This window comes from the organism of the source record quoted next, unplaced genomic scaffold, assembly GCF_019419815.1.
Source record: "Pyrus x bretschneideri cultivar Hongxiangsu unplaced genomic scaffold, Pyrus_bretschneideri_v1 Contig8, whole genome shotgun sequence".
Lineage (NCBI taxonomy): Eukaryota > Viridiplantae > Streptophyta > Magnoliopsida > Rosales > Rosaceae > Pyrus > Pyrus x bretschneideri.
The window spans coordinates 9,372,395-9,391,416 of NW_025999820.1; the positions used below are offsets into that span (position 1 = coordinate 9,372,395).

The 19,022-nt window shown below is 38.3% G+C and overlaps 4 protein-coding genes across 8 annotated transcripts; all 4 read left to right on the forward strand.

Moving 5' to 3' along the window:
- The first annotated feature begins 2,029 nt into the window (after window positions 1-2,029).
- On the forward strand, window positions 2,030-3,696 carry LOC103959177 (high mobility group B protein 3). 2 transcript variants are annotated; one of them, XM_009371528.3, is made up of 8 exons: window positions 2,030-2,175; window positions 2,289-2,336; window positions 2,487-2,588; window positions 2,709-2,766; window positions 2,911-2,955; window positions 3,049-3,129; window positions 3,222-3,314; window positions 3,418-3,696. In XM_009371528.3, the coding sequence occupies exons 2-8, from the start codon at window positions 2,296-2,298 to the stop codon at window positions 3,436-3,438; spliced, it is 441 nt and encodes a 146-aa protein (XP_009369803.2). In that variant the 5' UTR covers window positions 2,030-2,175; window positions 2,289-2,295; the 3' UTR covers window positions 3,439-3,696. The 2 variants fall into 2 exon arrangements, with proteins under 2 accessions (XP_009369803.2, XP_048431531.1); XM_048575574.1 differs by having other exon boundaries at window positions 2,083-2,175; window positions 2,286-2,336.
- A 1,201-nt stretch (window positions 3,697-4,897) lies between these two features.
- On the forward strand, window positions 4,898-9,689 carry LOC103959176 (disease resistance protein RPV1). Its single transcript, XM_018650371.2, has 6 exons — window positions 4,898-5,087; window positions 5,186-6,045; window positions 6,265-7,372; window positions 7,500-7,796; window positions 7,909-8,766; window positions 8,844-9,689. Exons 2-6 carry the CDS (start codon window positions 5,549-5,551, stop codon window positions 9,378-9,380), a joined length of 3,297 nt encoding a protein of 1,098 aa, XP_018505887.2. The 5' UTR covers window positions 4,898-5,087; window positions 5,186-5,548; the 3' UTR covers window positions 9,381-9,689.
- A 1,230-nt stretch (window positions 9,690-10,919) lies between these two features.
- LOC103950156 (high mobility group B protein 3) lies at window positions 10,920-12,206 on the forward strand. Its single transcript, XM_048575242.1, has 6 exons — window positions 10,920-11,047; window positions 11,218-11,275; window positions 11,420-11,464; window positions 11,557-11,637; window positions 11,730-11,822; window positions 11,926-12,206. The coding sequence occupies exons 1-6, from the start codon at window positions 10,920-10,922 to the stop codon at window positions 11,944-11,946; spliced, it is 426 nt and encodes a 141-aa protein (XP_048431199.1). The 3' UTR covers window positions 11,947-12,206.
- A 1,482-nt stretch (window positions 12,207-13,688) lies between these two features.
- On the forward strand, window positions 13,689-18,540 carry LOC103959204 (TMV resistance protein N-like). 4 transcript variants are annotated; one of them, XM_048575452.1, is made up of 7 exons: window positions 13,696-13,837; window positions 13,933-14,163; window positions 14,275-14,778; window positions 14,996-16,103; window positions 16,242-16,538; window positions 16,677-17,522; window positions 17,638-18,540. In XM_048575452.1, the coding sequence occupies exons 3-7, from the start codon at window positions 14,282-14,284 to the stop codon at window positions 18,028-18,030; spliced, it is 3,141 nt and encodes a 1,046-aa protein (XP_048431409.1). In that variant the 5' UTR covers window positions 13,696-13,837; window positions 13,933-14,163; window positions 14,275-14,281; the 3' UTR covers window positions 18,031-18,540. The 4 variants fall into 4 exon arrangements, with proteins under 4 accessions (XP_048431410.1, XP_048431409.1, XP_048431408.1 ...); XM_048575453.1 differs by having other exon boundaries at window positions 13,689-13,837; window positions 13,936-14,778; XM_048575451.1 differs by having other exon boundaries at window positions 13,933-14,778.
- The last annotated feature ends 482 nt before the right edge of the window (window positions 18,541-19,022 follow it).

A 19,022-nucleotide genomic window follows, 5' to 3' on the forward strand; every position in this document is an offset into this window, starting at 1 on the left:
TGTTTGCATGAGCACTATATATGAGACTTTCGATTCCTAAATTCTAGGTTAAGGAGTCGAGATCTAACGGCCAAATTTCTCAAGTGCATGTTTTTGGGGGGGGGGGGGTGTGGAGTAGTATAATCTTCGTTTTTCAAGATTGAACTAGATTTTGTTTCATTTTTGGGACCTGGTGTTGAATACTGCCGGTACTTTTGATTTGGCGGCCTTGCTTCAGTATTTGTGATGTTATCAGAAGTTTTCAATAAAAAATAGGAGAGTGTTATTTATATATCTTTTTTTATTTCTTGTTCTTAATCTGTGACTGTCGAATCAAATGAATCAAATAAAACCAATGGATAAAAATTAACAAATGATGTGTGAGAAGTAAAAAAAAGGAGTGTGGTTAACCCTCTTTATTATTCAATCAGTTAATTGAAAGCCTCCAAATCACGTTTAACCTACAACGACAAGAATATTGTCTCCATTGCGGGTTTCTACTACCCCTCCCTCCATATCGAAAGATTTTTAGGGCAGCGCGTGCAAAGCGATGAAATACAAGGGCCTGTTCGAATTGCTTTTGGAAGAGCTAAAAGCATAATTCGTGTTTTGTAAGGTGTTCGCACTATTAAGTGATACGATAAGTAAGTATTAAGGGCGTGTTCTAGACTGATTATAAAAGGGCCTAAGTTCTTATTTGAGAAAGGTATTGTCAGAGAGATTAAATTAGATAAAATTTGTACATTAAATGATGTGTCATCAATAACATTATACACGTTTATGAATGCTTATGTAATAATCCAATCATTAACTTTTATGTCAGTTAATTAACAAAATTTTATTTATAAATTTAATCTTCCTAGCATTATTTATTGGAGAAATACATATAAAAAATTATTTCTTAGTTTTGTGTTTTGTGTCAAGTTATCACTATGCTAATCTATACTAAATCCAGGGGGTGACGTTATTAGGAATATAGTGGGTTGAAGATTAATGCTTATCTATAAAGACAAAGAGGAGCGACAAAGGTTAAAAAAAAAAAAAAAAAGAAAAAAAAAAAGAGAATGGGGAAATCACTTCCCATTGTACATTATCTAAAACTACATTAATGAAATTCTCTTTGTCAATCAAAAGAAGATAAAAAAAACATATTTATCTTCCATCACAACAAAAAATTTAAGGATAATAACGTAATTTCACAAGGCAAAAATTTGCTATTTTTTTAAATCTCACCAACATGTCGTTTCTAGCTAAAAAAAAAAAAAAATGAAGAAACAACCTCTCTCCCTCTCTCCCTCTCTCCTTGCTTCCATGTCCTCTCTCACTCTCTTCCCCTCTCCTTCAATTTGAACAGCAAAAGTAAAAAAATTCACAGAATTTTTGTGTGGGTATATACTAGATTATTTTAGAACATGCTCCACTTGTCGTGAGGTTCTTGTGTAAGATTACTGGATACTGTGTGAGGGGTAGTGGTACACAAATTGGGGTCGGGTGAACCGAATCCTGAACCGTAGGGATACGTGGTTCGGTCCGAACAGGGAAGAATTCTCCCTACTTGTGACCTTTTCTATCCGTACCAAGTGCAACGGGGTTCAGTAACTTCAGTTTAACCAAGTTTTTGCTTCTCTACAACCCAACAGCCCACTTAAAAATATCTCCAACTTTTCCGCTCCGTCAAAACCCTAACTAAAAAAATAATCCGAAAATCCCGAAAAATCAAGCCACCACATTTACTTATTTACCCCCGCTTCAATAATATCCCACGCCAATACAGCTGTTGCGTACTACACCTTTTATTCTATCGATTCGATCGCTCTCAACCACCAGACCCCCACCCACAAAATCAAACCCCAAATCCGTCATTTCACCCCTACCCCTATCACGTGCATCCCCACGTGCCCTCCTCGCTAGCGAAGAAGCACACAAGGAAGCACATAAGGGAGAGCCCAGCAGCAAATGAAGGCGTAGCGCACGGATAGCTGACGCGGCAAAACATTTTCGAAATCCCGCCGAAAACCCAAAACTTCAATTTCTTGGGTTAGTCGAAATTCGGTTTTGCCCCTTCTTAATTCCTTCTTATTCCACCCTTCGGCCCTTTCGCCAATTTCACACCCACGCATCGCAACAACAAAAACAAGGGCGTAGTTTACTCTCTCTCTCTCTTTTGCGTCTTCGTCTTGTTCTCGAAAACCCTAGGTAACCTCGCGCCTCCGCCGCTATGACTCGTTCCGAATCGAGCAGTTTTTGACCGTTTCCGAACGATTCTCGCTGATTCTCACAGAATTTTGACTTTTTTTGTGTGTTTGCAGGTTCGCCATGGGTAAAGCCAGAGCTGCTGCTCCCAAACGCGATACGAAGTGAGTTTTGTGCTCTATTGTGCTTTGATTACTCTCCGATTGCATGGGTTCGATCGGAGAACTGTGATTTGTTCTCTCGTGTTTTGATTTCTGCCTTGCTTTGTGTGTTTGAATTTTTGCTGATTTTTTTTTTTTTTTGAATTTTGAAAGGTTGAAGAGCAAGAGTGCCGGAGCGAGCAAGAAGCCGGCGAAGAAAGCCGGAAAGGATCCGAACAAGCCGAAGAGGCCTGCGAGTGCCTTCTTCGTTTTCATGTACGGTCAACTCTCTTTCTCTCTCTCCGGTTCCAGTTTTAGATCTGACCTTTTCTGCATTTTTTATTTTTTAGATATTTTTCCTTTACCGAATTTAAGTTTGCTTTCGTCGTTTTACAGGGAGGACTTCAGGGAGAAGTACAAGAAGGAGCATCCAAACAACAAGTCGGTTGCTGCCGTAAGTCAAAATCTCATCCTCTCGGATCTACCAACTTGTTCTTCGATTTTACTCTCTAATTAGTTGTTTTGGTTAATTAATTAATTAGTTAGATCAAACATTAATGCAAATTAATCTTGATTTTGTTCAATTGTAATCAAACAGGTCGGTAAGGCTGGTGGCGATAAATGGAAATCGTTGTCAGATGCCGTGAGTGTTCAATTATCGTTTTAATTTCGTTGATTAGTGAATAATGTGAAATTATTTTGCTGAATTTTGATGGGTTGTGCTTGAATTAATCAGGAGAAAGCTCCCTATCAAGCCAAGGCAGACAAGAGGAAGGTAGAATATAACAAGAACATTCAGGCATACAACAAGCAATTAGTAAGCGCTCTTGCTCCGGCTTTCATGTAATTCGCTTAGTTATCAGGTTGAGGATATTTGTGAGATTTTGTTGGTTTATTTACGTGAATTAGGCTGAAGGAAATAACGAAGCTGATGAAGAAGAGTCTGACAAGTCCAAGTCTGAGGTAAATGATGATGATGAAGACGAGGACGAGAGCGGTGAGGTCAGTTGTAATTAATCGAGCTCACATTGTGTTTGTTTCTGTTGTTTCGCATGTTCAAGTGGTTGAATTGGTTACTTAATTGTTTGTTTTGGTTGTGTTGTAGGAGGAAGACGATGACGAGTAGAGAGTAGGGGAATTGAAATGGAGGGGGAGAGGCGATATGTGTAGGGTTGCTTAGAGGACAATTGAAAGGCCTGCCTGCACTTCGTCTTCACTATGGATAAGTTGCTGGCTATCTACTTTTGTTTTTAGGGATTATATTTAGGAGAAACACAAACAAAAATCGGATTAAGTTTGAAGATTGTCTGCTCCCCTTGATTCCCATATCGTTGTTTTTGTACTTAATGATCCTCCTTATGTTCAATGAATTTCAGTTTGCTTTCGTTAGTTTCTTATTATGCAAGTTAGTGTTGTCATATGTGACGTGATGATATTGGTGTTCGACAATACTCTGGTGCTAGTGTTCGACCTTACCCTGGGGATGGTGATTGATTTTACCTCTGGACATTAGAATAATTTGTGTTGAGAGATTCTCCCAGGATTAAGTCTTGGGACGAGAATCTGGGAAGTTAATGTGGCGGTATTTTGCTTAATTTAAACTATTCAAGCGACGTATTGGCATGGGATTATATGCAGTGTACTCATGCCATAGAACGAGAGAGCGACTTATGTTGGGGAATCGGAAATTGATAGTTGTAGATAAAACCTGGCAGTGAAATGGTTGCCACTACCTTTGCTTGAGTAAGAATGAGCATGTTTATGAATGTTAAAAACGCTTTTATATGAGTTAAAACAACTTTGGACAATGCTTAATTCAATGATGCACATGACGATACAAGGTAGAGGGTTTGCCTGATTCACTAATCTTACCTTACCTCCAGACTCATTGCTTGGGTGATGCTAAACTATCTTCCAAGGGTCAATACTAGTACATGGGCTTGAGTTTCCTATGCTTTTGAACGGGTATTTTTCAATGGTTAACTCAACTATTTCAACCATTTTCAAACACCTAATAGCATCTTCCGGACATTCGAGGGCGGACAAAAAGTTGGAAAAGTGCTCCTATCGAAAGTGCTTAGAAACACAAGTGTGGTTAAAGTATGCCCTTGCGCTTGAAATTTGGGTGTGAGGTATTTCAGATAAGTACTTTTTCGTTAAGGTTAATTGCATAGAGTTGCAAAATAACTTAATTTTCTTAGACAAAGATCTAATTTTTAACCAACGGAAGAGAAGTAGTATTATAGGAAAATAGATAAACATTTATAATTATGATCTGTTGCAAATCATCCGCGACTGGCAAAAATATATTTAGATTCTTTGTTTTCGACTTTTTTAATTACTGAGAATTTTCTATTTTATAATGACGACTTTAAAAAGTGTTTTTGAAACATAAATAACATATCTCGTGCCTTGCTAACAAAATTAAAGAGCATAAAAGAAATGAAATGCTTTAATCCCCCAGATTATTGACAGTGTCGCCCTGTTTTAATATCAAATTATTACGGTTACTATGGGATTAAAAATTAAAATTACCACACGGAAGGTCAAGTTTTTTGGGCTGATATGGGCGGGTCGGGCGTAATATCCAACATGCCCAGCCCAAAGCAGTGAAGATAACACCCGCGTGCCGTCTCTTCCACAACGACATGTGGATTCTGTTAGTCGTGTTGGCTGATCCAGCGGGGGTAAAAACGAACGACAGTGGAAGAGGGGGCGGAGGAGAAGCGAGAAATGGCCGGTCCCGGAAAGTGCTTGCTGGTGACTGGACCTCCGGTAAGCTATTCAACTTCCAGTCACTCTTAACTCTTGATTTCACATTTGTACTTATTCAATGCTTTTCTAAAAAGTACTTTTGGATGTTGCTGCTGCAGCTGATTTCGGGTGCGGGGTGTCGGCATAGGCACTGTTGCTGAAATCAAGTTTCCACGAAAGTTCTTGTCCAGATTGAAAGATAGTAGGTAAGAAAATGCTTGGTAGAAATCACTTTTGGAAAAAAAATTGCCACGAAACTTCCTGTCCACATTGAAAGGTAGTAGGTAGGAAAATGCTTGGTAGAAATCACTTTTGGAAGGAAGTAGCCACGAAAGTTCCTCTGCTTCAACTTGACCAGATTAGGTAGGAAGAAAAGTATGAGGACTGATATAACAAGAGAGAGTCCGTTGTCCATACCGTACTGCATATTCCAACTCTTTTGAGAGGCTCCTTTCTTTAGTTTATCTGGCTTTAGTTCTCCTATGACCAATCAAGTTGTCTCTTCTTCTTCCTTCAGCAGTACTCCTTCATGGAAATACGATATCTTTTTGAGCTTTAGAGGGGAGGATACATGCACCAGTTTTACAGATCACTTATACAAGGGTTTGGTCGATAAAGGAATCCACACCTTCATCGATCGCCAACTTCCAAGAGGAGAAGAAATATCTCCGGCTCTTTTCAAAGCAATTGAAGAGTCGAGAATTTCTCTTGTCATATTCTCTAAAAGCTATGCATCCTCAAGGTGGTGCTTGGACGAGCTTGTCAAGATCCTTCACTGTAGAGAATCAAAGAAACAAATAGTTTTGCCAGTTTTTTACAAGGTGGATCCGTCCCATGTACGAAATCAAAAGAGTAGTTTCGGTGACGCATTTACAGACCACGAGAGCAAATTCAAAGACAAGAAGGAGAAGGTCTTGATGTGGAGGAGAGCTCTTAGAGAAGTAGCAAATTTGTCAGGATATCCTTTCCTAAAGGGAGAGTACGTATATTTCTTCCCCTTACAGTGTTTTCTTTATACAGTTAATTCTCTATAATAATGTCGATTTTGTGTTTCATTTTTACTCTTTAGATTTCTAGCAAGCGACACATGCTGGACTTTAGTAATCACTAGTGCAATTTGAAACCCTTTTTCATTTGGATAGAAATATAGAAAAAAAAAGTTCACTGATTAAATGTGTTATTTGTTTTGAACTGCTAGCTCTGAAGCTACATTTATCAGCAACGTTGTTGAGGATATCTTAGTCAAGGTACGTGGTGACACATGTTTGAATGTGGCCAAACACCCAGTTGGAATACAATCGTGCGTACAAGAGGTGAAAGAGCTTTTAGGTGTTGGTGGAAATGATCGTTGTGTGGTTGGGATTTGGGGGATATCTGGAATAGGCAAGACAACAATTGCAAAAGCTGTTTATAATGCAATTGCTCATAAGTTTGAAGGTAGATGTTTCTTAGCAGATGTTAGAGAAACATCGACATCAAGTCAAGGCGTAATCCAGCTACAAAACACTCTTCTTTCTAAAGTTCTATGCGGTACAGAGTTGAAAGTTGTCGATGTTCATGAAGGAATCAGCCTTATAAAGAAACTGTTGAGGGGAAAGAAGATTCTCTTAATTCTTGATGATGTGGATCGATTGGAGCAGTTAAACAACTTGGTTGAAGTTGATTGGTTCGGTGAGGGTAGCAGAGTGATCATAACCTCAAAAAATAGAGGATTGCTGGAATCTTATGGAGTTGAGTTGATATACGAGGTCCAAAAGCTAATGGATGACAAGGCTCTTGAGCTTTTAAGTTTGAACGCCTTCGGAATAAATGAACCTCCGGATGATTATTTAATACTCGCACATCGTGCAATAGCTTATGCTCAAGGCCTTCCGTTAGCTCTTAATTTGATAGGTTCTCATTTGCGTAAGAAAAGTATAGATCGTTGGAAAGCTATATTGGATAGTTACGATTCTTACGTAGGAGAACCTTATACAGATATTCAAAGAATACTTCGAAAAAGTTATGATGCCTGGGATTATGTCGTGCAACAAGTTTTCCTAGACATTGCATGTTTCTTTAAGGGTGAACATAAAGACTACGTGTTACAAATATTAAAAAGTTCGAAACTCAATGTACCTCAAGATTGTATTGAAGTACTTGTTGAGAATGCCATCATAACTATTGAATATAATAGGATTTTGATGCATGACTTGCTAGAAAAAATGGGTAAGCGTATAGTTTACGAAGAATCTCCCACTGAACCAGGGAAGCGTAGCAGGTTGTGGTTTCATGAAGACGTGTACCATGTTCTAACTGAAAATCAGGTAAGTACAATATATTTTCTTACATTTAATTTGGCATGATATAGAAAAAAAAAGGATTTTAAAACAGCCTTTGTAAATTCTTTGTTATATGACTTGTTTGCTAACATTATTTCTTTTTTCATCTTAGGGAACAAAGAAAATTAGAGGCATTGTGGTGGAGCTGCCCGAACCAGATGTGATAACCTTGAATGCAGAAAGCTTCCTGCGGATGGTAAATCTTGAAATTTTTATAAACCGTAATGCACGCTTTTTTGGGCGCGTTGATTATCTGCCCAACGATTTGAGGTGGATTGAATTGGGTGGACAATCCAATTTTCAGCAAAGGCACAGACTTGTGTTCAATTTACCATCCAATTATCATCCAAGACATCTCGCTGGGTTTGATGTGCCATATAGTGGCATCAGACCATTGAAGGAATTTAAGGTACATATTTTAAATTATTTAAACAATTATTTATTTGAACATATATTTTATTTCTCCCCCCCCCCCCCCAAAAAAAAACTGAAGTGTTTTGGTTTTGGTTTTGGTTTCACAGAATTTGGCAAAGCTTACAAATATGAATTTAAGTGGTTGCGAATTCTTGGAAAAAATCCCCGACTTATCTGGAAGCCCAAATCTAAAGCACTTGGTTCTAAGTGATTGTAAAAGTTTGGTTGAAGTTGATGATTCTGTTGGATTCCTTGATAAACTTGTTGAATTGAATCTTTATGGGTGCTCTAAGCTCACGAGGTTTGTAACAAGACTTGGATCGAGATTCCTTAAAACGCTTTCTCTTCGTAGTTGCGCAAGCCTCGAGAGTTTCCCAGAAATAGAAGAGCGCAAGATGGAGTCTTTGACGGATTTGGATATAGGAGAAAGTGGCATAAGAGAATTGCCTTCATCAATTGCATATCTTACTGGGCTTGCCTATTTGTTTGCAGATAAATGTGAGAACCTTATAGGTACATCATTACATCATCTTTCTGGGTTGCAATCTCTCTCAGAGATTTCTTTGCGTCAATGCCCAAAACTGGTGACATATGGGAAGAACAAGAGGACGTTTGATGAAGTTTCATCCAGCAGTACCGAATCTCAACTGCCTTCAACTGACTTAGAGACTTCACAGGACAACTGTAGCACATGGCTTGATCTCTCGAGAAACAATTTTGTTAGTCTTCCGGATTGCATTAGCAAATTTGTCAACTTGGAAACACTTTATTTGACTGGTTGCAAGAGGCTTCGGGAAATTCCACAACTCCTCCCACCAAACCTAAAGTTTTTATATCTCAATGATTGCACATCATTGGAGAAAACTCCAAAACTACCTCCGACGCTGAACTATCTGGACTTGACTAATTGCTATAAACTAAGTGGCGATGAGGTGACAAAGCTGGAAAACAATTTGTTGAATGAGGTTCCTCTCTCTTCTTAACTTCTGTTGAAATGAAAATTAACTTTGCAGGTTAACTATATATGTACCTACTATTGCAGGAATCTCTTTGGTGCCCGGGATTGGAAGTTATTTATCCGGGCAATGAAGTTCCAAATTGGTTCAGCTATACCTCTAACCATCCCACAACCATTGAACATCTACCAGAGGATGATGAGATAGAAGAATTTGTTGGAGGCAGTGAATTTTGTTTTGAGATTCCTCTAAATTTACAAGGGGAGACGTTGTTAGGATTGGCTGTATCTGTGGTTCTTGATGCACCGGGTACTAATCTTTATAATTCTTATATTCTCATCAACAGATCTCCATGGTTGGGACCATATTTTTCACGTTACAAGCACATCGAGGCAACTCATGTGTGGCTCAAGGTACTGGATTTAGACGAGAACGCGCAGCGGAGAGATATTTGTCAAGTTATATTTCGTTTCAGCGAAGGCGCACGCATTAAAAGATGCGGGGTGCACCTCCTACGCGCAACCAAGACGAACGGCTTGCCCAACGAGTACTATTGGGAAGAGACCTCCTACTCGGAGGGCTCAGATATCTTCTATGATGCATATGATCACCAAGAGCAATGACTTTCCTTGTCTTCGGAGCTAGAGGATGATCATTCTAAGCGGACACATATTGATGTCTAGTGGAGGAGCCAGAATTTTCAAATAATGAAGCTATAATTATGAAAAGAAAAAAAAATAAATTCATTGGACCATTTCGTCAAGCACATGTTGGGCACTTCCCAATTCCTGCCGATATTTGTCAAAAGCTTACGCCAAGGTATGTCAACAATTACTGTGATCAATAGAGGCTTGTGTTAGTGTAAAATTGGCAATTCCTTGTAAAACGATTAAGTTTGTAATGTCTGAGATTAGTGCATGTTTCAATTGTAATTATTTTAGTCTAAGTATATGTCCCAAACCTAAACACAACATTGCAAAATAATTATTAAAATGCAGTAGATAAACCAACCCAAAACCTAAGTTCGATCATTCGTTCATCGAACGTCAGAAAATAAATCAGAGGAAAACATAGTGCAGAAACTTGCCTCAATGTGTTTCTTGGTATTTACATTTAGAAGTATGCCTTGGTTATCCATAACTGAACACAAACCTCACAATTTACATCAGACTATCAAATCAGCCTACGAACCAACTAATATACTTTTCAAGACGAACAAAAGGGTCTCAAAATTTCATTCGTTAACATGAAAACCGAAACAAAACAGTTAGAGATCGAAGAAGGCAACAAGTAATACTTGTACAAAATCTGTGTAAAAACTTGCTTGGAACTGCATTGACAGACTCATGTAGAGCTTGGGTGTTATCTTTGCCAAATAATTTGATTCTGCCAGTGCCATCCCTGTTAATGTGAAGAAATCATCATGCATGTTCAAGTGAACGAAAATGAAGGCAAAAGACGAACGTCCTGCACAAACAATTTCTCAAAGGCAATAATAAGGCTAAATTTGGTAGAAGAAATGGACTCACTTGGTTGAATTAATTGCAAGTAATTTTTGATGGAGTCATAAGCCAACAAGTTACAGCCTGATGGTATATTCCATGATGGAATAATACACGTGGATCTATATCAGTGCCTCTAAGATTATCAGTTTCCTCCAGGCCACAAAATAGATAACAAATAAGTAATGTTAACTCTTGAACTGCCTTTAGAATCAAATGGATAAATCTCAGTTTTAATTTAATATTATCTTCAACTGTTCCTTGCCACAGAAGCAACAACATAAACACTGAGGACCAACAAACAAGATGAAGTTTGAGTACTCCGACTTCAAAGATGAACTTTTAGTTAGTATTTAAAATATCAGTATTTGAATCACATTATTGTAAGTGAAAGGTTTTAGGTTTGATTCTTGCCAAAAGCAAATTTGAATCATATTATTGTTAACCTATTGTGAAGCTAAGTCCATCCCCTCCTCTTAGCGTAGACAATATTTGTTCTAAAAAAAAAATTAAAATTACCGCGCTGGAGGTCAAATTTTTTGGGCTTATATGGGCTGGTCGGGCCTTATTCTCCAAACATACCCAGCCCAAAGCAGTGACGATGTCAAATTATCAACAGCGTACCCTCTCTTTCACAACGAATTGTCGTTCCTGTTAGTCATGTTGGCTGATCGAGCGGGGGTGAAAACGAACGACAGTGGAAGAGGGAGGAGGAGGAGAAGCGAGAGATGGCCTTCCCGGAAAGTGCTTGCTGGTGACTGGACCTCCGGTAAGCTATTCAACTTCCAGTCACTCTTAACTTTTGATTTCACATTTCTACTTATTCAATGCTTTTCTCAAAAGTACTTTTGGTTGATGCTGCTGCAGCTGATTTAGATTTTGAGATATTTTTTGCATCTTTTTTTTTTTGAGATGTTTTTTCTTTTCCGAATTTAAGTTTGCTTTCGTCGTTTTACAGGGAGGACTTCAGGGAAAAGTACAAGAAGGAGCATCCAAACAACAAGTCGGTTGCTGCCGTAAGTCAAAATCTTATCCTCTCAGATCTACCAACTTGTTCTTCGATTTTACTCTCTGATTAGTTGTGTTGATTAATTAATTAATTAGTTAGATCAAACATTAATGCAAATTAATCTTGATTTTGTTCAATTGTAATCAAACAGGTCGGTAAAGCTGGTGGCGATAAATGGAAATCGTTGTCAGATGCCGTGAGTGTTCAATTATTGTTTTAATTTCGTTGATTAGTGAATAATGTGAAATTATTTGCTGAATTTTGATGTTCTGCGCTTGAATTAATCAGGAGAAAGCTCCCTATCAAGCCAAGGCAGACAAGAGGAAGGTAGAATATAACAAGAACATTCAGGCGTACAACAAGCAATTAGTAAGCGCTCTTGCTCCGCCTTTCATGTAATTCGTTTAGTTATCGGGTTGAGGATATTTGTGAGACTTTGTTGGTTTATTTACGTGAATTAGGCTGAAGGAAATAACGAAGCCGATGAAGAAGAGTCTGACAAGTCCAAGTCTGAGGTAAATGATGATGATGAAGACGAGGACGAGAGCGGTGAGGTCAGTTGTGATTAATCGAGCTCACATTGTGTTTGTTTCCGCTGTTTCGCATGTTCAATTAGTTGAATTGATTACTTAATTGTTTGTTTTGGTTGTGTTGTAGGAGGAAGACGACGATGAGTAGAGAGTAGGGGAATCGAAATGGAGGGGGAGAGGCAATATGCGTAGGGTTGCTTAGAGGATAATTGAAAGGCCTGCCTGCACTTTGTCTTCACTATGGATAAGTTGCTGGCTCTCTAGTTTTTGCTTTTAGGGATTAGATTTAGGAAAAACACAAACAAAAATTGGATTAAGTTTGAAGATTGTCTGCTCCCCTTGATTCCCATATCGTTGTTTTTGCACTTATGATCCTTAAGTTCAACGAATTTCAGTTTGCTTTCGTTACATAACGCTTTCGTTAGTTTCTTATTATGCAAGTTAGTGTGTTTTTCAATTAGCATTTAATCATTGCGTAGTCTACATTTGAGGTTTTGGTTTATGATGTTAATTAATATTGTTCAATGTCGTCGTATGTGACGGGATGATATTGGTGTTCGACAATACTTTGGTGCTAGTGTTCGACTTTACCCTGGGGATGGTGATTGATTTTACCTCTGGACGTTGGAATAATTTGTGTTGAGAGATTCTCCCGGGATTACTGTGTGGGAGTATGGGACACAAGTCTTCAGACGAGATTCTGGGAGGTTAATGTGGCGGTATTTTGCTTAATTTATACTATTCAAGCGATGTATTGGCACATGATTATGATGTAGTGTACTCGTGCCATAGAAAGAGAGAGCGACTTACGTTGGCAGGGGATGCCACTATTCCGTTAATACCCAGGGCTACCATGAGTTTTAACTTGGCACTGTTCGGATCTGTTTTTGTCCGAGTTGCTCTGTTGGGGAATCGTAAATCGATAGTTTTAGACAAAACATGGCAGTGAAATAGTTGACACTACCTTTACGTGTGTAAGAATGAGCATGTTTATGAATGTGTTAAAAATGCTTTTAAATGAGTTAAAACGACTTTGGACAACAGTTAATTCAATAATGCATGTGACGATACAAGTCCTGGTTCCAGGTAGAGTGTTTGTTTGATTCAGTAGTCTTACCTCCGGACTCATTGCTCGGGTGATGCTAAACTATCTTCTAAGGGTTAATACTAGTACGTGGGCTTGAGTTTCCCATGCTTTTCAACGGGTATTTTTCGATGGTTAGCTCAACTATTTCAACCATTTTCAAACACCTCATAACATCTTCTGGACATTTGAGGGCGGACAAAAAGTTGGAAAGTGCTTGTATCGAAAGCGCTTAGAAACACACGTGTGGTTAAAGTATGCACTTGCGCTTGAAATTTGTGTGAGGCATTTCAGATAAGTACTTTTCATTAAGGTTAGAGTTGCAAAATAACTTATTTTTCTTAGACAAAGATCTAATTTTTAACCAACGGAAGAGAAGTAGTATTAGAGGAAAACAGATAAACATTTATAATTACGATTTGTTGTAAATCATAAGAAGATAAAATATTTAAAACAAAAAAAATCCTCTGCAACCGGCAAAAATATATTTAAATTCTCTGTTTTCGTCTTTTTTAATTACAGAGAATTTTCTATTTTATAATGAGGACTTTCGAAAATGTTTTTGAAACATAAATAACAGATCTCGTGCCTTGGTGACAAAATTAAAGCACCTAAAAGAAATGAAATGCTTTAATCCTCCAGATTATTGACGGTGTCGGTCTGTTTTAATATCAAATTATTACGGTTACTGTGGGGTTAAAAATTAAAATTACCACACAAGAAGGTCAAGTTTTTTGGGCTGATATGGGCGGGTCGGGTCTTATATCCAACATGCCCAGCCCAAAGAAGTGAAGATGTCAACGGCGTATCCTCTCTTCCACAACGACTTGTGGATTCTGTTAGTCGTGTTGGCTGATTGAGCGGGGGTAAAAACGAACGACAGTGGAAGGGGGAGGCGGAGGAGAAGCGAGAGATGGCCGGTCCCGGAAAGTGCTTGCTGGTGACTGGACCTCCGGTAAGCTATTCAACTTCCAGTAACTCTCAACTTTTGATTTCATATTTCTACTTGGTCAATGCTTTTCTCAAAAGTGCTTTTGGTTGCCGCTGCAGCAGCTGATTTCGGGTGCAGGGGGTCGGCAAAGGCACTGTTGCTGAAATCAAGTTTCCACGAAAGTTCTTGCCCAGATTGAAAGATTTGGTTGGTAGAAATCACTTTTGGAAAGAGATTGCCACGAAAGTCCTGTCCACGTTGAAAAGTAGTAGGTAGGAAAATGCTCGGTGGAAATTGCTTTTGAAAGGAAGTTGCCACGAAAGTTTATTTGTTCAACTTTACCAAATAAGGTAGGAAGAAAAATGAGGACTGATATAACAATTGAGAGTCCATTATCTCTACCATAGTGTATATTCCAATCCTTTGAGAGAGGCTCTCTTTTTAAGTTTATCTGGCTTTAGTTCTCCTATGGCAGGTCAACTTGTCTCTTCTTCTTCCTTCACCAGTAATCCTTCATGGAAATACGATGTCTTTTTGAGCTTTAGAGGAGAGGATACACGCGCCAATTTTACCGATCATTTATACAAGGGTTTGGTCGATAAAGGAATCCACACCTTCATTGATCGCCAGCTTCCAAGAGGAGAAGAAATATCTCCGGCTCTTCTCAAAACAATTGAAGAGTCGAAAATTTCTCTTGTCATATTCTCTAAAAGCTATGCATCCTCAAGGTGGTGCTTGGACGAGCTCGTCAAGATCCTTCAATGTAGAGAATCAAAGAAACAAATAGTTTTGCCAGTTTTTTACAAGGTGGATCCGTCCCATGTGCGAAATCAAAAGAGTAGTTTCGGTGACGCATTTACAGACCACAAGAGCAAATTCAAAGACAAGAAGGAGAAGGTCTTGATGTGGAGGAGAGCTCTTAGAGAAGTAGCAAATTTGTCAGGTTATCCTTTCCTAAAGGGAGAGTACGTATATTTCTTCCCCTTACAGTGTTTTATTTATATAGTTTGTTCTCTATAATAATGTCGATTTTGTGTTTCATTTTCACTCTTTAGATTTCTAGCAAGCGACACATGCTGGACTTTAGTAATCACTAGTGCAATTTGAAACCCTTTTTCATTTGGATAGAAATATAGAAAAAAAGGTTACTGATTAAATGTGTTATTTGTTTTGAACTGCTAGATCTGAAGCTACATTTATCGGCAACATTGTTGAGGATATCTTAGTCAAAGTACGTGGTGACACATGTTTGAATGTGGCCAAACACCCAGTTGGAATACAATCGTGCGTACAAGAGGTGAAAGAGCTTTTAGGTGTTGGTGGAAATAATCGTTGTGTGGTTGGGATTTGGGGGATATCTGGAATAGGCAAGACAACAATTGCAAAAGCTGTTTATAATGCGATTGCTCATAAGTTTGAAGGTAGATGTTTCTTAGCAGATGTTAGAGAAACATCGGCATCAAGTCAAGGCGTAATCCAACTACAGAACACTCTTCTTTCTAAAGTTCTATGCGGTACAGAGTTGAAAGCTGTCGATGTTCATGAAGGAATCAGCCTTATAAAGAAACTGTTGAGGGGAAAGAAGATTCTCTTAATTCTTGATGATGTGGATCGATTGGAGCAGTTAAACAACTTGGTTGAAGTTGATTGGTTCGGTGAGGGTAGCAGGGTGATCATAACCTCAAAAAATAGAGGATTGCTGGAATCTTACGGAGTTGAGTTGATATACGAGGTTCAAAAGCTGATGGATGACAAGGCTCTTGAGCTTTTAAGTTTGAACGCCTTCGGAATAAATGAACCTCCAGATGATTATTTAATATTCGCACGTCGTGCAATAGCTTATGCTCAAGGCCTTCCGTTAGCTCTTAATTTTATAGGTTCTCATCTGCGTAAGAAAAGTACAGATCGTTGGAAAGCTATATTGGATAGTTATGATTCTTACGTAGGAGAACCTTATACAGGTATTCAAAGAATACTTCGAAAAAGTTATGATGCATGGGATGGTGTCGTGCAACAAGTTTTCTTAGACATTGCATGCTTCTTTAAGGGTAGAGATAAAGACTATGTGTTACAAATACTAAGAAGTTCGAAACTCAATGTACCTCAAGATTGTATTGAAGTACTCGTTGAGAATGCCATCATAACTATTGAAGGTAACAGGATTTTGATGCATGACTTGCTAGAAAAAATGGGTAAGAGTATAGTTTACGAAGAATCTCCCACTGAACCAGGGAAGCGTAGCAGGTTGTGGTTTCATGAAGACGTGTACCATGTTCTAACTGAAAATCGAGTAAGTGCAATATATTATCTCACATTTAATTTGGCATGATATTGAAAAAAAAAGAAAAGAAAAAGGATTTTAAAACAGCCTTTGCAAATTGTTTGTTATGTGACTTGTTTGCTAACATTATTTCTTTTTTCATCTTAGGGAACAAAGAAAGTTAAAGGCATTGTCGTGGAGCTGCCCGAACCAAATGTGATAACCTTGAATGCAGAAAGCTTCTCGCAGATGGTAAATCTTGAAATTTTTATAAACCGTAATGCATGCTTTTTTGGACACGTTGATTATCTGCCCAATGATTTGAGGTGGATTGATTTGAGTGGACGATCCAATATTCATCGAGAGCATACGGTTGTGTTCAATTTGCCATCTAATTATAATCCAAGGCATCTTGTTATGTTTGATATATCATATAGTGGCATCAGACAACTAAAGGGATTTAAGGTACATACTTCAAATTATTTTGAATCATTTTTATTTAAACATATATTTTTTTCCCAAAAAAAAGATAGTCCAAGTGTTTCATAATTTTCTTTTTAAAACCAGTGAATTTTTGTTTTGTCTTTGTTTTTGGTTTCACAGAATTCGGCAAAGCTTACATCTATGAATTTAAGTGGTTGCGAATTCTTGGAAAAAATCCCCGACTTCTCTGGAATCCCAAACCTAAAGCACTTGGATTTAAGTGAATGTAAAAGTTTGGTTGAGGTTGATGATTCTGTTGGATTCCTTGATAAACTTGTCGAAATGGATCTTAGTGGGTGCTCTAGGCTTACGAGGTTTGTAACAAGACTTGGATTGAGATCCCTTAAAAAGCTCTCTCTTTGTGGTTGCACGAGGCTTGAGACTTTCCCGGTAATAGAGAACAAGATGAAATCCCTATGGCGTTTGGACATAAAAAGAAGTGGCATAAGAGAATTGCCTTCATCAATTGTTTATCTTACTGGGCTTGAAAGCTTGGAAGCACGTGGTTGTGAGAACCTTACAAATATGTACATATATGGATGTCCAAATCTGACCACAGCCGATTTGGATATTTTAGATGACAAGTGTATCACAATAGCCCTTTCCAACCTATACTATCTTGATTTTAGAGGATGCAATCTTTCAGAAAGTAATTTTCTTGTGCCTCTTGATTGCTATTCCAGATTAAAATTTCTTGACCTGTCGAGAAACAATTTTGTTAGTCTTCCGGATTGCATTAGCCAATTTTCCATCTTGGAGGAACTATCTTTGAGTGGTTGCAAGAGGCTTCGGGAAATTCCACAAGTCCTTCCACCAATACTAAAGCACTTATATCTCGATGATTGCACATCTTTGGAGAAAATGTCAAAATTGCCCCCGATGCTTGAGCGTCTGGACTTGCGCAATTGCTTTGGACTAAGAGGCGATGAGGTTGCAAAGTTGGAAAACAATTTGTTGTTGAATCAGGTTTTTCTTCCTTTCTTAATTTCTCTTGAAATTTAAATATATTTTGTTGATGCTTGAGAGAGAGGTCAGATCATGACTAATTGTAATTAGTTATCTACATTATTTACTATTGCAGGAATCTCTTCGGTGCTCTAAATTGGCAATTATTCTTCCAGGCAATGAAATTCCAAAGTGGTTCAGATATATTTCCTTTGAAGAGCCAACAACATTTGAATTTTGTTTTGAAATTCCTCTAAATTTACAAGGGGATATGTTGTCAGGATTGGCTCTATCTTTTGTTCTCGAACCACCATTTGATCAACCTCGTTATATTTCCATCAGCGGAATGCCAGAGGTTCGGTATTTCTGGTATGGCCAGGACATGAAGGCAGCTCATGTGTGGCTCATGTTAGTGGATTTAGACGAGCACAAGCAGCAGGGAGATTTTTGTCAAGTTATATTTTGTTTCCAGAAAGGCACATGCATTAAAAGCTGCGGGGTGCACCCCTTACGAGACGAGTGGTTTTAATATAATTGGTTAGAAACTTGGAATTTTTCCTATTAGACAACCAAGACGAACAGCTTCCCTTGTCTTTGGGACCAACGAGTAGTCTTGGGAAGAGGCCTCGTCCATATGGATCCTTAGATATCGTCGATGATGAATATGATCAGCAACAATAACGGCTTTCCTTATCTTCGAAGCCAGCGGATGATCATCCGAAGCGCAGGCAGATTGATCTCAATGTTCCTATTCGTATTGAGGAGGAGGAGGAGCAAGGGCAACCGTCCATTTCAGATGATCCACAATTTCTGATATAGTAGGAGTTTGGGTACGCACATATATATAAATTAATGTGTGAGTTCGTTTGCACTTTTCTAATCTTTAAAACTAAGAGGCCGTTTAATGACCATTTCAGGTTCTAGTTTCCATTTTTTAAAACTAGTAACCGAGAACTCGTTTGGTAACTTCTCCTTGTTCTACTATCTTTTGCCCTTCTGTTTTCTTGATCTATATAAATATACATGTTAGTGTTTTAGAGTTTTCTGGGTTGATTTTAGTGAGGATTTTGTATGAAATTCAACAAGAAATTGAAGTGCTCAATGAACTGGGATTGTAGAGAATACTCAAGAACAAAAATGGAGTTTGTTGCTCCTGGAAATCACGTTGGATTTGAATGCTAGGTTCTCAGCATCAGAGCCGAACATTATAGCGTTGCCTTCATATGCAACGTGATGGTGATCACGTGGAAGGCACACGGTTTCACTTAAAACATAACAAACTAGACGCGTACCAAGCTATGCACCGTTAAGATGTTATAATCTTGACCGTTCATTGCAAAGTAAGAACACTAATAAAACTAAGAACAAATCCTTCAATTCTTCAAACTTGAACTTCACCAATTCTGGACTTTGATCCAGCAACCATGCTTACATATCAACACTTCCTTCTAAGCTTGTTACTGGTTTAACATCAAACATTTCTCTGAATATACAAAACCTGTCCCTTGGCAATGCCTTTGT

Coding starts and splice junctions, on each gene's coding strand:
- LOC103959177 (XM_009371528.3), top strand. CDS start 2,296: ATGGGTAAAGCCAGAGCTGCTGCTCCCAAACGCGATACGAA. Junction 2,956..3,048: donor GGAAATCGTTGTCAGATGCC/GTGAGTGTTCAA, acceptor TGAATTAATCAG/GAGAAAGCTCCCTATCAAGC. Junction 3,315..3,417: donor ACGAGGACGAGAGCGGTGAG/GTCAGTTGTAAT, acceptor GTTGTGTTGTAG/GAGGAAGACGATGACGAGTA.
- LOC103959176 (XM_018650371.2), top strand. CDS start 5,549: ATGACCAATCAAGTTGTCTCTTCTTCTTCCTTCAGCAGTACTCCTTCA. Junction 6,046..6,264: donor TATCCTTTCCTAAAGGGAGA/GTACGTATATTT, acceptor TTGAACTGCTAG/CTCTGAAGCTACATTTATCA. Junction 7,797..7,908: donor GACCATTGAAGGAATTTAAG/GTACATATTTTA, acceptor TTGGTTTCACAG/AATTTGGCAAAGCTTACAAA.
- LOC103950156 (XM_048575242.1), top strand. CDS start 10,920: ATGTTGGCTGATCGAGCGGGGGTGAAAACGAACGACAGTGGAAGAGGG. Junction 11,638..11,729: donor AGGCGTACAACAAGCAATTA/GTAAGCGCTCTT, acceptor TACGTGAATTAG/GCTGAAGGAAATAACGAAGC. Junction 11,823..11,925: donor ACGAGGACGAGAGCGGTGAG/GTCAGTTGTGAT, acceptor GTTGTGTTGTAG/GAGGAAGACGACGATGAGTA.
- LOC103959204 (XM_048575453.1), top strand. CDS start 14,282: ATGGCAGGTCAACTTGTCTCTTCTTCTTCCTTCACCAGTAATCCTTCA. Junction 16,104..16,241: donor ATGTTCTAACTGAAAATCGA/GTAAGTGCAATA, acceptor TTTTCATCTTAG/GGAACAAAGAAAGTTAAAGG. Junction 17,523..17,637: donor ACAATTTGTTGTTGAATCAG/GTTTTTCTTCCT, acceptor TTACTATTGCAG/GAATCTCTTCGGTGCTCTAA.